Below are 16387 nucleotides of genomic sequence, written 5' to 3' on the forward strand. Positions count from 1 at the left end.
TAAATCTAAAAGGAAGAGACATTTTAGATAATAAAACAATTCAGATAGAAATGCCTTAGTAATTTATTTTTTACACATTACCTGTGTATCTCTCTGATCATAAATTGTGCTTGACCTGATGACCTACAGCAGTCTTATAAAATGTGACCACTGCTGACCACATTATCATTAGATTATCAGCACTTTCTACAAGAAGCAATTAAAGTTGTCAATCACAAGAAAAGTTCTCCAGGAGAACCAATGTCGGCCTTTAACACTAAGTCAAGAATTCTTTCGAAACAACAACACAGCCTTATGTTAAACGACTTTAGAAAAAGGTCATTCTTTATAGCTGTTTTTTCTTCCTAAATCTTTTTAACTGTCTCAAAATTGTATAGGTTAGTATGCTTTCTAAATCTATTTAAAAAATCATTTGTTTACGTTTATGAAGAATAAAATTTTACAAAGTGTGTTAATCTTAACACTAGACATATGTTTGACCTTACGTTTTTACTATTTTAGGTTCTACTTGCGACCTTATGAAACACAAAATATTAGGAAAGTCAGTTGATTGACATTTATAATGGCGTCATCACTACCAATGATTCAGGATAAGGAGTTCGTTAACTGGCTTAAAGGCGCTCTTGCTTTGCTTTTTGCAAAACAAGGATTCGACGACTTTGTCAGTGACGAAATGACACAATTTCAAAAGGACATGTTGGCATCAATATTCAAAAAGAAAGCTTTGCCTGCTGGAACCGTCTGTAACTCCTGTACTACTGAAAATGTTCTAGCCTGCCCAACACCAAACTTCTGCTCGAAAGGCCGATGTAAATTACATGATACAGGTCAGTCAGATAAACAGCCTAATCAACCATGTCCAAACGGATTATGCCAAGATATGCGGGAAAGTATTCGACGTGAACACAGATATGATGGGTCTTCCTGGAAGAACACGAATGCCAGTAGGTGGAGTAATGATGCCTTTGAAATAGCAAAATGCTACATGCCTCCGGATGGTTATTCAGGTGTAACCAGACTTGCAGATACTGATTTCAATGGTACTTTGACTGTTATCATCAACAACAAACGTTTCCAAAACAAAATGTCAGCCCAACTTAGTCAGCCGAACAATGTGTGTACTAAGGTAATGCTAATTTTAAGAGTTCAGGATTACTGAATCCGCATGAGAAGTAACAAATTGTACTTTTAGGTTAAATCGATCAGAATTTGTAAAACCGTCTCAAAAATATTTATTCATATCTTGAAATGTATGATTTGAGTATAACTATACTGTATGCTATGAACATGCGATAAGTACAATTACTTAATTCAAATGAATTCCTAGATAAATGTTGGCCAAACAGAAATTTTTAGAAGTACATTTAAAAAGATGCACTGGGTCCTTTAACGCTAAATATACTAATATTCAAATGTTCAGATATTTCAAAGCTGCGATGGAAATATGAACATATGCACTTATTTGAGTAGTATTTTAAAAAGATCAAGTCCTTTATAGCAATTACAAGTCACCTCTGATATCTTATCATCGCTTGAAATACATGATCGTCGCAGGTGATCAATTGTTAAACATTTACGTTCGCCCTATTCTTTTCCATTGAAAATTATGACGTTCGTTTAGTATGAACAGCAAAAGAAACGGCATGATAATTACGTCAACGCTGCTTAGTGGAAGCGGACCGATGTTGTGACGATGTCCGCGTAAAGTCAAAGAGAACGTTCCTTAGATGACGTCGCAGTTGTTCCTGTCTGCTGCACAGAATTTCCGTGAAGCTGATTTTAATGTTAAATAGAACCAAAGTGGTGACTTTTATTTTTATTTGCAAATAGAAAATAACCTTGGGTGATATTCACACAATTGCTTTCGATTTGCTCAGTTTCATTATCCTTAGCTCAGGGCCATTCTGTGTTATTTACATATACCATGTTTATATATATGACTGTTTTACAATGCAGGCACGGGAGGCAGGTCGTGATATACGACATTCAGCAGATTTGAATATCTCTGAGACAATGTTGGTGCAATACATCGATACCTTAATTGACCTTTTGTCTGATGCAAAATACCTGGCCACTGATCAGAATGCTAAGGATGCAGTGGAAAAACTAAAGCAGGTAAACTAAAAAAGAAAAAAATTTGATGATTTATTTGATGATTTATATACGGTTAATTTTTATATTGTACATTACATTATTTTAGAGCAAACATTTTAAATTAACACCGGTATTTGAATTGATTTAGTTTCTAATTGGGCAACTGAACATGTGTCGATTTCCAACAGATACTGACCAATAAAGTATAACCTCAGGTACATTTCATAATGAAATGTGACTGAGTAAAATTTACCACCGTCTAGATGAGAACTATTAATCTTCCTAGTTACGACCCTAATATTGTTCAAACCGAGTGTGTAGACCCTGAAAATTCAACCTTTACTTGTTTGTGAATCCTTTTCATAAATATGCTTCTTTCCAAAAATGGGCATTTTCATGTTCATTGTTCCTTTTTAGATGATTTTATAACGACCAAATTGTTCATTTCAGTTAAAATCAAACACGTTAACTATAACCACAGCAGACATTACTACAGTGTTAGACAATGCAATCAAAGATAGGCAACTTGATGCGTTGAAATCCATTGAAAAGAAAACGCAGTCCTCCATCCAGCTCATGCAGGATGTTAAAGCCTTAATTGCTGACGTAAAAACATTAACAGTGACAAGTTTGGATCTGATCATTGCAGAGAAACAGTCTTCTATTGCTGAAATCAAGAGAGAAGCAGAAAAGCAGAAAGAAGAAATAGCAAAGACAGGTGAAAAAGAAAAAGAAAGAATTGAAAAAGGTAACATCTGCGTCTCTTCTTACGGGTAGATAGATCTTACTAATATGAGTACATTTCCCCTAGACAGATACAATACCAAGATTGCGAAAATTAGATTCTTGAAAGTATTTTGATGCTAACACGTTTTAGGAAATAAATATGCACAAAAAACAATTATTCATCATCTTGTCTATCAAAATGTTCTACTTACTATTAACTCATTTGGTTTTCATTAGAATAAAAGAGAAACTGAAGTATGTACATAAAAAAATATTCGCATACTTTGCTTCAAATGAAAAAATAATGTTGCAGTAGGAGAGTTGTATTCCACATAATATGCCACAATATTATTATCATGATAAATATCATGATGTGTATTAGCCAACTTGGTCAATTATCATTGAATAAAGTTAACACAATTACTATGGATGAATGCGTTTTGCAGAAATGAATAATATCATGAGTCATTTTCTGTATAATAAATTTCGAATGATTTGTTCAATTTCTACAGGTGAGTGTATAGTTTTGTTGGTCAAATGTTCTTTCTTTTCTCTTTTATTCTTGTAAATACCTACATGTAAATAGTGAGTATCATTCTTAGATTTTTTTATTGATGAATATTTTTTTGCAACTATTTTTATTTCTAAACAGGCGTTAACATCAAAATAGCTTCTAAAGTATATTTTTGTAAGAATTGGATTTTTTATAACTAGGTGAAATGTGCACAAGTCAGCAAGATCAGTCTTTAGACTGCACATCACTAGTCGCCGAATGGACTAAGCGGCGATTATATTTGATCAGCTCTTAGAGTTTGTCTGTAGTAAAATATTTTGTCTGAGTGTGGTAAAATAATCTCCAAACAGGATCGAAAGATGTAAAGCATTTGAAAAATTATGTAAACACGTAACACGAATTAAGTACAATGTCATTTAGCTTACGTATCTGAAAAATATATCAAATAAGTCCTAGCTATGACAATAAAAATATTGACGCCCGGTATAATACCCAATTATGTCTTCTTTAAATCCATCTAGCAAACAATCAAGCATAGGCACTATATTTTTATTTGCCAATCGTTCTTGTTATATTCTGAATTTTTGAAAACCAGGTTTTAGTTAAGGTTTACTTTAAAGAAAAATATCTGAACATGCAGAACTAAAGTTATAATTCTTAGCCCTTTAGTTAGAAAATATGTATTATTCTATGTCCGGTGCCTTCCACGGAGCATTATGCATATGTACCACGCAGCCGTTACATAAATTGCCACTAAATGAAATTGAAATTGAACATTATATATTTAATTGCAAGTGGCAGAAAGTTTGCTAAATATATTTTATGCATTGCACAGTTGTTCAATGGGAACTATTTATATTTCAATATGTGAACGTCCATCTTATCTTAACGGAAAAAGACGAGTAAAAACAAGAATAAATATCAAACAGGAAATGCCAAGTTCCAAAAACGCAGCCTCCTCAAAACGAAGCTCACAGCACGAAGAAGTACACACTGCTAACACACAAAGCAAACACATGACGACAAAACAAACAAATAATGGAACACAGTGGGGTCACTTGGAACGGTCAGTGGCAAAACACTACTGGGGAGCTTAAACCGGTTTATGGTGTGCACCGAATACTTGTTATCCATATAAACACTCGATGATGCAGAATGTTTTTGATATATGTTAATGTCCACTACAACTTTTACCCTTTCTGCTTTTGATAAGACAGAACTATAATAGCAAAAAGTCATTTAACATTGGTCTGTCCAATACCACAATTCTACAGGATATCGCTAACATATTTCAACTGTAGACAAAGTACTGTTGCATAAGCTCTAAACTGTAGTTTCAACATTGATGCAGGTGAATATACACAACGTCAGACAAAGTTCATAGCAACAGAAATATTGGTCAAACGAGAAGTACAAGAAAGTGAGTAACATCGGTGTAATGAAATGTGTGTTACATGTGTCTCCGATAGCATACCGCTTTTTATTTAGATTTTAAAATTGCAGTCAAGTTGTTTGATATTCAGGGTTTTTTTTAAGCTCTGCGAAGATGGCACCAACAAATAAATTATGAATTCCATTTCGAACTAAAACGGGACGATCAAACTCTATCGTGACAACGGAAAATTTGAATTCCCATCGAATCTGAAATTGTTATAATATCGGAAATACAAACAAGCGCTAAAAGTAATCGAGTTTCAAAGTATCAATATTAGACTTTGAATATTAAGTTTGCAATGTATTTAGGGTAAGCTCGAAGATAGAAATTAAAATTGTTTAAATGTCTTGTGTTAATTTCTGAGATGTAAATTTTTCTCCAAATATGATTTAATGTTGAAACAGCTCGGGGATCAAATTCAAAAGTCAGTTATTTGTTATGACCCATGATCTAGTTGTAACATGCTGGACTGTCAATCCAGAGATCCGGGGTTCGAATCCCGGTCCAGGCACTGGAAATTTCTGCGATGCTCTTGAGTGTCTTCCTACTAACTAGAGGCCTGTACTGGTTTTTCCCAGGAAAGACGGCTTCGCGTGTATCGGTGCTATACACCAGGCACGTTAAAGAAGCTGACTGTCTATTTGCAAAGAGCTAGGCTAATTCAGCCGGATACGTCTGTATCTAAAACGTTCTCTCTGTCTGTTCTGGGCTTTATCTCATTCTGTCTCTCTTGTCAGATCGCTCTGTATTTGTACTAGTAGAGGATGAATTTCGCGCCCTGTGTGGCTGCGTCTGCTATATGTAAAGCGCCTTTGAACGTGTTTATCATGAAAAGGGCGCTATATAAATCTGGTATAATAATAATAATAATAATAATAATAATAATAATAATAATAAATTTTTAATTTAAATTACAATGTACATTTTTGTATAAATTTATATATTGTCTTAATGACATTGTCACCTTTAAATATTTAAATTAAACTCTCTCATATCTGAGTTCCTTGTTCTTGCTGTCGTGTTGTTTAACAACGGTTTCCCTTTAGTTATTAAAAGTACACGTTATTCTAAATTAGCACTATTATTTGTATGATTGTTTAGTGAATTTATCAATGCCATTCATACATTAAAAAAATATCGGGTATGCATTAATTTACAAGAAGGACATTTAATTATTTGAATAGAAACGCTGTATTACGATCCTTTTTCTCATTTTCCATGACAGAAAAAAACGTACATAAGCTAAACATGTAATACGATTATGTAGATAAATAAAGAAACGCTGCTGAAAATGCTGATTATAGAATTTTGTCATTGCAGATATAAAAGAGGACCTGATCGAGTTCTACAGAAAACATTACTCTACAATTTCTTATGCCCCACTCATAGAAGAACACAATGTTCCATTGACCGATTTTTATGTGCAGCCACCACTTACTTCCGTTGACATACAAACAAAGTTCGGACAGTTTCAGAAACTTCCTAAAAGGACGCCAATACATTCATACCGTGACGTGTTTCTCCGCGAAGATGGTGAATTGTACAAAGACGTTTACGTCACAGCAAATCCTGGAGTTGGAAAAACATCTTTTGCGAAGAAAGTCGGCATGACCTGGTGCAAAGCTCATAGATCCACTGAAATGCTAGAGCAGACATTCAAATCAGAAGATATAAATATGATGAAAACATTTGAGTTTTTATTCATGGTTTCCTTACGCGATGTTAGCACCTCTGTATGCAGTTTAGATGATATAATCGAACGAAACCTTCTCAAATATCTTGCAAGGTGCTCTCGGTACTCAAGGGTTGTATTAGAGGATATCTTAAATGAGAGGACATGTTTAGTTCTTCTAGATGGTCTTGATGAATGGACGCACCCGATAAGCTGTGATACAGGTTGCCGAGATGTCCATGCAACACCCCACATGCCAGCACGAAAACTATGCACAGTGCTTACGACAACACGGCCTTGGAAATTTGACGATGTCAGACTGGGTACCACTCAAATTGACAGACACATAGAAATCAATGAGCTGGACAGGGTTTCATCGGAAGAGCTTATAAGTAGTGCTGTTAAAGTACTGAACAGTAAAACAGTACAGGGCGAATCAAAGACCGCTAAAGAGTTCGAAAGTACAACGTCGACTCTGAAGCTCGAAAACTTGCGATATATCCCCTACATCCTGTTGCAAATGATTTGCCTGTGGTTTGACGGAAAGTCAATAGGAAAATCGAAATGCGAAATATATACTAATATAATAAAACTTACGCTATCTCGGGGTTTAATAAAGTTAGGAAAGGCAGCTTCAGCACCAAGAGGAATAAGCACATCATTAAACATTCCTCCATGCCCACATTTGAGTGAAATTTGTAAATCACATTACGACGTATTAATCGCTCTTGCTAAACTAGCATTTGAAAAACTGTTTAGTTCGAAATTGGAAAGTAATCTTGTATTTGATAGGTCTGAAGTTCTTTGCATTATATCAGAGGACATTCTCCAATTTTGTTTAGAAATAGGATTTTTATCACAAACTAAAGACTATGGATCAGTCTCAGAGAGACGCAGCACTCTTTCATTTCAACACAAATCTATCCAAGAGTATTTCGCAGCCCTTTATATACAGTCGCACTACTACAATCAAGACATTAAAAAAATTATTCGCAGAGAATGTAATACACTGTCTGCTATACTGAAAATGTCAAATGTGTTTATATTTCTCGCCGGACTAAATTCTGTTGCATGTGGTCATATTTTTAAAATATTTATGGACAATTTGTCTTCTGATGAGAAAATAGAGTATTTCAGGAATAACTATATATCTGGCCGGTCGTATTTACCAAGATGGCTTGAATATTGGGAAATTATGAAATCCTGGCAGTCCATGCTGACAGATTCTGCGCAAGAAATCATTACCAATAATGGACAAAATAATACTCCTTTATATATCGAAGATATAATCATAGATAGCACAGTCACACTAGACACGTGCAATATACTTAAAATCCTAACAGAGAACAATAAAGACAAGATTAAATCAATCAGTATATCAGAATGTCGGTCTACAGAGGAGTTTACAGAAAAACTTGAAACGCTCGAGCTGCAAGGTATGCATTCGTTACTCAAATTAGTCATCGAGGCTGTTCCTGAAGAACAAGATCTTTATCGTTTACTTTCTGGATCTGAAAACACAATTGCATGTTTGATTCTCGGCTACGTAGTGTTTAGAGACAATATGTACAAAAGACATATCAAAGAAATGTCTGCTAAAACAGTACACATTATGTTACGCATGGAAAATTTACAAACAATAAATCTGGAACATATCCGTCTGAGGCATGCTGATATCGAACATTTATTTCAATACCTGGTGACCAGACAAACAATGACATATATCACATTAAGAAATATAATATGTATAGATCACGAAAAGTGTGAAGGTTTCTGCCTTGATCTGTCCCGTCACCAGAATATTAAGAATTTTAATTTAGATGACGTACCCGTGTCTATGCTGCATGTTGACTCTTCCTCACTGGAGATCTGTGGTGTAGGAAACTTACGACCAGATGTTCAAACATCGTTAGTCCAGTGTCTGCCTGAAGCAAGAAATCTAAGCTTAGTGTCTTTCACTTGTTTTAAACCCGAACAGTTTGATATTATTAAAGATACTCTGCCAAAATTGCCAAGGCTTGAAAGTGTTGCTATTCAGTTGACTGATCTTGGTGATACTGCACTCATACTGTCACCACAAATGACAAATCTGGAGTTTGTTTACTTCTATAGGGTAACTATGACGAGTACTTCACTGAGATGTCTCATTGACAGTGTTGCCGTTCTGCCACAACACGTCAAAGTTGAGCTGAAGCGGTGCACCGTGAAAACAGAAAAAGACTATAGGCAAATGACGAAAGAGATAAGATCATCTCCAAAGTACCAAGTGGAGGTTGATGAATTGAACGAAAGTGGTGATAATAAGTTTTTGTTTTACAAACTGAAAGACACGACATAGTATTATCACGCTATGTTAAATTAATTTTTTCTCCCACCTTTGTCTAACATCATTTACCTTGATTTCTCAAAAAATATAAAACAATACAGTTAAAAGCATACATCATTACAAATTGAATGAACACCACGGGTACTAAAGGGTAGTATAAGGATCAATTTAAATGTTTAGGTTTTGTCATGCCTTAAATCGATTGTTTAATATCAGCCGTTGTGCACACTGCACTGTTTTAAAATTTCAGTTGCGAGATTTTTAGATAAATTTTGTTTGTTTGTTTTTGGGTTTAACGCCATTTTTCAACAGTATTTCAGTCATGTAACGGCGGGCAGTTAACCTAACCAGTGCTCCTGGATTCTGTACCAGTACAAACCTGTTCTCCGCAAGTAACTGCCAACTTCCCCACATGAATTATCAGAGGTGGAGGACTAATGATTTCAGACACAATGTCGTTTATCAAATAGTCACGGAGAACATACGCCCCGCCCAAGGATCGATCTCGCGACCCCGCGATCCGTAGACCAACGCTCATACCTACTGAGCTAAGCGGGTTTTAGATAAATAATTGTAATAAAACTTTAAGAATGTCTAAGCTAGCATTAAAGATACACTTCCATACAATAATTAAAATTTCGGGGCAATACTTTTACACCGGAAAAGTCCATTTCAAGTATGTAGAAAACGTCCTACTATCATTCATAGAGGCGAAGATGTATAGCTTTTAACTAGATTTTGCAAAATATAGGCTAATCTTTTTTACTTTTTGGATTGAACAAATTCCAAAATAAATGTTTTGGTGTGGAATGAGTAATAAGTATGGATATGAAAGATAAAAGATGTCCTCGAAGATATCATGGCCCATTTTTGAGATATTGCATCTAGTATTCTGAGGTAAATCTAAAATCTAATCTTAATGTGGTCGCTTCTGTGTGTATGCTGTATTATTTTATTAGTGGTATAAATATTTGCTTTGAATATCGGAAAAGGTATTTAATGATTTAAGTACTGGTAGGCTATGTTAAGTACTATACCATCTTTGTCAAAAATGCGTTGGTGTTAAAATTCAGAACATGTGTCAAAATTAAGAACATTATAGAATTTCTTATCAAACTTATACATACATATTTTTAAAACAAACTCGCACGCTTGAGTTAAAAGAGATTGATCAGCAAACATGTGCATCTCAAAGTCAAAAACAAGGAAAAGAATATTCATCGGGGATTGTATTCACAATGTTACTGCAGATGGGTAGGGTACTTGCCAATTAGAATACGACACATGCAAGTTAAAGTTTTGTGTTATATCACAAAAACACCATATCAGGGACCGTATTCATAAAACATCTTAAGTAAAAGTTTTGACTTAGGTTTAAGATTTTACTTAAGTTTGTGGTGATTTCAGCTTAAGTCTAAGTGAAAACTTAAGTCCTGGTCATAGAGCAGCTAAAACTTAAGATACGTAAGAAATGACTTAAGTCAGAAAACAAAATAGCGTGGCATGATTAAAGTGTTGTTTTTCAGATAAAAGCACTTTAAACATAATTGCACGTGTTGTATCTGTCTGAAATTATTGGGTTTTTTTAATGTTTTCGTCCACAATAAAAAACAAGATTTACTTATTAAATTGTTTTATGAATAACAAATATACTTAAGTAAAACAAATTTTAACCTAAGTAATACTTAAGTAAATAATCAATTTCTTATACTTATACTTAAGACGCTAAATATGAATACAGTCCCTGATCGGATTTAACGAATATCAATATATTTGCATACAAGTTGCGCGAATGAAATATATTCCATAAATGGATGTTGCGTGTTTATTTTTTCTCGAGTATAGTTGAGGAGAACCAACGGCGGTACTCTGAGATTAAGCTACGGGTGGCAGCTGGGTAAAGAACAGACATAACATACATTTGAGTGTGCTAGCAGATATTGTGATCGCTTGGAAAATATTGTCAACATCGGCTATCGCCTCGCTTGACATTATATTTCATGGGTTCACAATTTCTACTAACAAATTTAAGGTAGTTCTGCACGTTCGGGTCGAAAGTTTTTCTACAGTGTAGAATTTGATTAAACTCTGATTTTTTTTAAAACTTCAGAATATACCAAAAAATTCAGTAACTAAAAAAGATAGGGTTGTATGCATGCTTTTCTGATAAACTGATTTGAAAAATTTAGAGCTTAGGCAATTTTTCATAAAGGGAGCCTATTGGAAAATCATAACTTCCATAAAATTTTCGCGAATAGTAATTTTTCTACAATGTAGATTTCAGTGAAATTTCTCACAGTTGTAAATAAACATGTGGCCTATAATTCGGTGAAATAAAATGTATAGATCCTTGGTTCATTTTTGAGATATCTAACCATGATTAAAGTGAAGCGGACATTACACGCTAATATAAAGACATTATTTTGAATTATTTATTTATATATTTTAATATCATACAAAATGTTAGAATGATAGTAACAGTGCAATAAATTTAATAAATGATGTTACGCCGTCACTTTCGGTTTATCAAATGTGCAAAACTACCTTAAATGCATTTTATATTTGTATAATGTTATATTGTGAGCATAGCTGACAATATTCGTTATGCTACATTATTAGCATAATTGACATGATATTTCTAATTACCTTATGAGCATAATCGACTTGATAACAATTCTTACTAGATTCTTCGCGCTTTTACATAAAAACATATCAAGGTTCCTTTTTCGATTTATTTATCTATTTATGTTCATATTTACTTATTTTAGTGGGTATATAAGGGTTTTGTGGCAACTGAAAAATATGATTTCATCAGTACAATTGTACATGTAGTTCCATGACTTAACAGCCCTTAACAGTTTTGACTAGATTTTCTCTAAAATAGTTTGCATCATGTCTTAACGATTTACATTTGTAAAGCATCAATCTGATGCCAAATATAAGTCAGGTTTCATAAACAATTGTAAAGGGTCATTCATCATTCGTTTTATAAATGACAAGAGTTTCGAAATAAAGAAACAATTGATAATGTAATGATACTTCTTTTCAGAAACGAGCCTAAACATTTAGAAATGATAAATACTCATCCAATATAAGTGTACATTGTTACCATTTTTGTCATTTTATTTTTGCTGAAATAGGCTAAATTAAGCTTTAACATTTTGGTTGGAGTAAGCAATTTCATATTTACTTTTAAACAGAACTTACAAACATATGTTTTTTTTTTTCATTAGAAATTAATGTACAGTGTATGGGCCTTTATGTATATGCCATAATATTAACATTTAGTAGGTTTTCATTACGATTAGTGTATGAAACAGGGGTGGGGAAATTTAAACTCCTTTCAACTGAACATCATATTGCGTTATTTTCAACTATATTGTTGTCCCCTTTACTTTATGACTCTTTCAATGTATACATAAATATGCACATTTTATAACAGTAAGGTACAGTTTGTAATACATGTAAATCACACAATTTGTAGGCAATGGCTATGAAAACATTAACCCATAGTGTGATTTTAGAAGAAGTCTGAAGATGAGTTTGCTTTAAGGAGGTAGGTTACCTTAATATTTGTATGTGCGCATGCCCAACCGGAAGCTAAAGTGACAATTTACGACCACGTTTACGACAGACTAAATGTGTTTGTATATCCATTCTTCTGAAAAAAAATCATGAACCTGACTCCGATCTGATGTTTCGTGGTTTGATAATGCATAAATGATGAATAAATTGCCACAGAAACGCTTCAAAACATTGTTGCCTTAAAAAGACGTCACTGACGCCATGACGTTACGTGTCAGTTACCTCGCAAAATTAGAAGCTTTTATTTTGAAAGTACGTGATTCTGTGCATTTTCTTTATTTGAACTATTTTTAAATAGCAATAATTTGCTGAAATATTTTTTATGAGTCTTTCGCTCTGAATTATGATCAATATTTTGCTTCTTTTATGCAGTTATATTGAAATGTATGCGGAATGTAAGAAAATGGTTGATGATAACTGATGTTTTTGGGAATGTACTTGGATGAAAGGTTACTTATATCGGCCATTTTCAAATAAAAATAGGGCAGTTGATTTTAAATACCTATTTTTCAGTTTCTGTTGATAATTTGTTACTTATATACTAAAACTAAACTCTAAAATTGTTCAAATTTCAGTATAAGACTGTGTTTCTTGAATTAAATTGATGTTACCATGGAAACAAAGCCCTTGACCTATATATCTAAATGTAAAATTCAAAAGCGTTGACACTGATCTAGTTAAGGAACACAGCTTCGGGTCAACAGTTAGTTTTGCCATTAAGTTCAGGAATCTTAATTTCCGGTCTCTTCATGATGGTCTTGGTCATCAAGGTCGTGATAGAACACTTGCTCTTGTTCGATCTCGTTTTCACTGTCCTGTTTTAGAAGCAGTCTTAAAAATGAAGCACTGTCATCGTTGTATAAAAAGTAAGACTCCAGCCAAGACTAGAGCACAACTTGTCAACATTGCAACTACACAACAGATAGAAATTTTATTGATTTTCTGTCATTAGAACGTTCCAGAGGTGGTTTTGAAAATATTCTTGTTATAACTGATCAGGAAACATTTTTCAGAGCAAGGGAGAATGTCTCGGTAAGTAAGATAAATTGGTATTATCATACCTAAAATCACTGATGCAAGAGACAATGTAAAACAATTTTTGACTGGCTGCACCCTACATTTCACAAAATCATGTTTTGAGGGGTAACTTAAAAAGTACCTGTCAGTTGACAGATTTTCTTTACAAGAAGAGCATGTAGTTTATGCAAACTACAAACATAATCTTTTTCTTACAGATCATTACAGCTCAGATAAATCCAAAGTTGTCCATTGTCCTGTCCCTTGTTCATGGATTGTTAGGTTAAATTTCTTTTAGTCGAATTTTCATGAATAATGATTTTGCAACTGTAAGAGGTCATTCAGCAACCGTTTTATAATTGACAAGAGTTTTGAAATAAAGAAACAATTGATAATGTAATGATAATCACCTCTGTCACACGTATATTTTAGCATGTTAAAATGCTTGACCCCCTATTGATTGATACATACGTAGCCATCCATAATTATCAGTCATAGAGATGAAAAATAGCCGTCAACAGTATATTTTTCGACTATTTAGCTGACATCAGTATTTACTACGAAGGAAAAAGCGGTGATGTACCAAATCAGATTTGTGTGATATATAATGAACTGCTTTCTATCTTTACTCTAGGGTTAGAAATAGGTTGATACATACGTTACAGATAATTTCAAAAGTATCATAAATCATTAACAGTCCAAGAATAACTGCTTGTACTGGAAGAATAGGTCAATCACTTTCTTAAAGGGACGTTTTTTTATTTTACAAACAACTTAAGAGACAATCTGTATATAGTTGAGTATATCATAAAGATACTTACGTGATCGATAAGTACGATACCATAAATATTTAAGACAGTTCAATATCCTCCTCATAGTTTAGCTTTTTATTTTCTAGTGCTGCTTTGGCGGTCATTATATTCAAAAAATAAAAATCTACATCGATAATCCTAAATGTGATTAGATTTGAAGGAAGACTTCTTACAGACAAACATCACACAGATATCAACATTTTCTCAATGGTTCTATTTGTTGCGAGCATTCTCTTGTCTGGTGTCCTTCCCCTTAAAATATGCGATGTTGAATACATGCGCATATGTTTTTAGAAAAAACGAGAAAATGTCCGGTATTGCTGTTTTCCAATGCCTACAATTTTGCTAATGAATAACTGTTGTGTTAACCACTGTTATTAATTTTCAGATTATACCAATTGTGTAGACATAACAAAGATAATGCATCGTCCGAATATAGAAAAATAAACTTTACTTATGAATATCTGGCCAACAATTTTATTTCAAATGTTACAAAAATACATTGTATTTCGTCCTTGATTGTTGACAAAAATGTTTCTAATGTATATCCCTTTTGTCTACATAGCTTGTGAATATATTTAGCACAGATATTTATAGCCTTGATATACATAGAAATTACTCAGTTAACGGTTGTATCGATATTTACGTTATATGCTTTTATAGTTCATGCATTATTTTTCTTAAGGATTGCATAGTTTATATCCGTTAGTTTTTTATCATTAATAACTTTCAAATCCTACAATAAATCCCTAACAAACATTGAAATTCATAAAGGATTAGTTTGAACAAAAAGCAGAAGTAAAAACAAACATGATTATTTTATTTACAGGGTATTTATTTGTTAACATTCATTCACACCAACATATTTTTGCCAGTATTTAGTACTGAGATGAATATAAGTGTCTCTGCAGCTGTTTATATAGAAACATTTGATAGTTTTTAAAATCATAACATGTTCAAAGGTAAAAGTTAAATATATATTTTACTCAAAGAAAAATTCGAATTAATAAATGCTAGTACATATTTATAAAAAAGAACTTAAAAATACTTATTTTATTTATTATTCAAAGGAGTTGAGAAATCATTTCAGAAGAGTTTTAGTAGCTGGTACAATTGTTGATAAACTGAAGGTCGTTTTGTTGAAAGTAAATTTTCAATGACTTTATAGCCACATTTATGATGCGAGATAGGCCATTTAGATGAAAATATGCATACATGTAGATGTAAGTGATATAGGCCATGAAGATGACAAAGAAGCAGAATAAGTAAGTTTATGTGAAGCGAACTTTTTTGTCAAGTAATGAAGCCAAACAAATAGCTATGTCAGGAAAAATTGTTTTGTTTTAGAGCTTAGTAAATAGGCGTTCGTAAAGTAAATGAAATTTGTATACTTCTTTGCAGAAATTTATATACATGTTACAGAGCATCCTTTTACCAAGATGCAGCGTTTATTACATATGTTACTAAATTTGAATATGCTAAATTTTCAGCTTAATTTCGAGTCCCCTATTTCTTCCAGCGATTTATTGTCTGACGGTATAACTGATGTAATTGATGACAAATTGAAAAAGTAAAGTGCAATGTGTATTCTTGTCCTACGTAAGTTGTGTATTGTTTTGTTGTTTCGATGTTATGTCTTATCTTCAAAAAAAAAATTATTCATAATATTTACTGACTGTAAATGTTGTTTTAGCGTTTGTTAATAAAATCCCTTTAACTATATATTACCTTTCTTGTTATCAAGCATTTTTGAAATAAGAGTGCAATCAATTAAATTTATTACCTGATATTTCTATCAGATTTGTCGGTTGACACTTTATCTGCTTGATTTGATCGTGTTACATCACTTGGCTTTGCTTGATGTTCACAACATTACATTGCAATTAAGTTACTTGACATCCCTTATAGTTTTCTTACAAGTATCATCTAGTACGCCGGAAGTAAATGACAACTTCTCCGCCTGCACTGATTGAGTATAATCATTTGACTATGCTTGATGACAAACATTACGGTTTTCTAGAAAGTACTTTAAAGTACGCTACAAGAAACTCACAACTTTCTGCCTGATTTGGTCAAGTAAAATTATTTGGCTTTGATTGATTTTCTCAACATTATATTGCATTACGTTACTTGACATCCCTAACAATTTTCTAAAATGTACGGAAGTAACTGACAAACTGTCCGCATGAACTGATTTGGCTTTGCT

General features: G+C 33.1%; 1 protein-coding gene across 2 annotated transcripts; it reads left to right on the forward strand.

Annotated features, from left to right (window-relative positions):
• Positions 1-500: 500 nt before the first annotated feature.
• Positions 501-15902, forward strand: LOC128548361 (uncharacterized). Of its 2 annotated transcripts, XR_008366971.1 has the most exons (5): positions 501-1126; positions 1957-2115; positions 2545-2842; positions 6090-11368; positions 11908-15902. XR_008366971.1 is itself a non-coding variant. In XM_053522930.1 (4 exons), the coding sequence occupies exons 1-4, from the start codon at positions 563-565 to the stop codon at positions 8777-8779; spliced, it is 3711 nt and encodes a 1236-aa protein (XP_053378905.1). In that variant the 5' UTR covers positions 501-562; the 3' UTR covers positions 8780-11899. The 2 variants fall into 2 exon arrangements, 1 of the variants encoding a protein (XP_053378905.1); XM_053522930.1 differs by lacking the exon at positions 11908-15902 and having other exon boundaries at positions 6090-11899.
• The last annotated feature ends 485 nt before the right edge of the window (positions 15903-16387 follow it).

The sequence above is a fragment of the Mercenaria mercenaria genome, chromosome 14 (genome assembly GCF_021730395.1).
Source record: "Mercenaria mercenaria strain notata chromosome 14, MADL_Memer_1, whole genome shotgun sequence".
Taxonomy (NCBI): domain Eukaryota; kingdom Metazoa; phylum Mollusca; class Bivalvia; order Venerida; family Veneridae; genus Mercenaria; species Mercenaria mercenaria.

Coding starts and splice junctions, on each gene's coding strand:
- LOC128548361 (XM_053522930.1), top strand. CDS start 563: ATGGCGTCATCACTACCAATGATTCAGGATAAGGAGTTCGTTAACTGG. Junction 1,127..1,956: donor CGAACAATGTGTGTACTAAG/GTAATGCTAATT, acceptor TTTACAATGCAG/GCACGGGAGGCAGGTCGTGA. Junction 2,843..6,089: donor AAAAGAAAGAATTGAAAAAG/GTAACATCTGCG, acceptor TTGTCATTGCAG/ATATAAAAGAGGACCTGATC.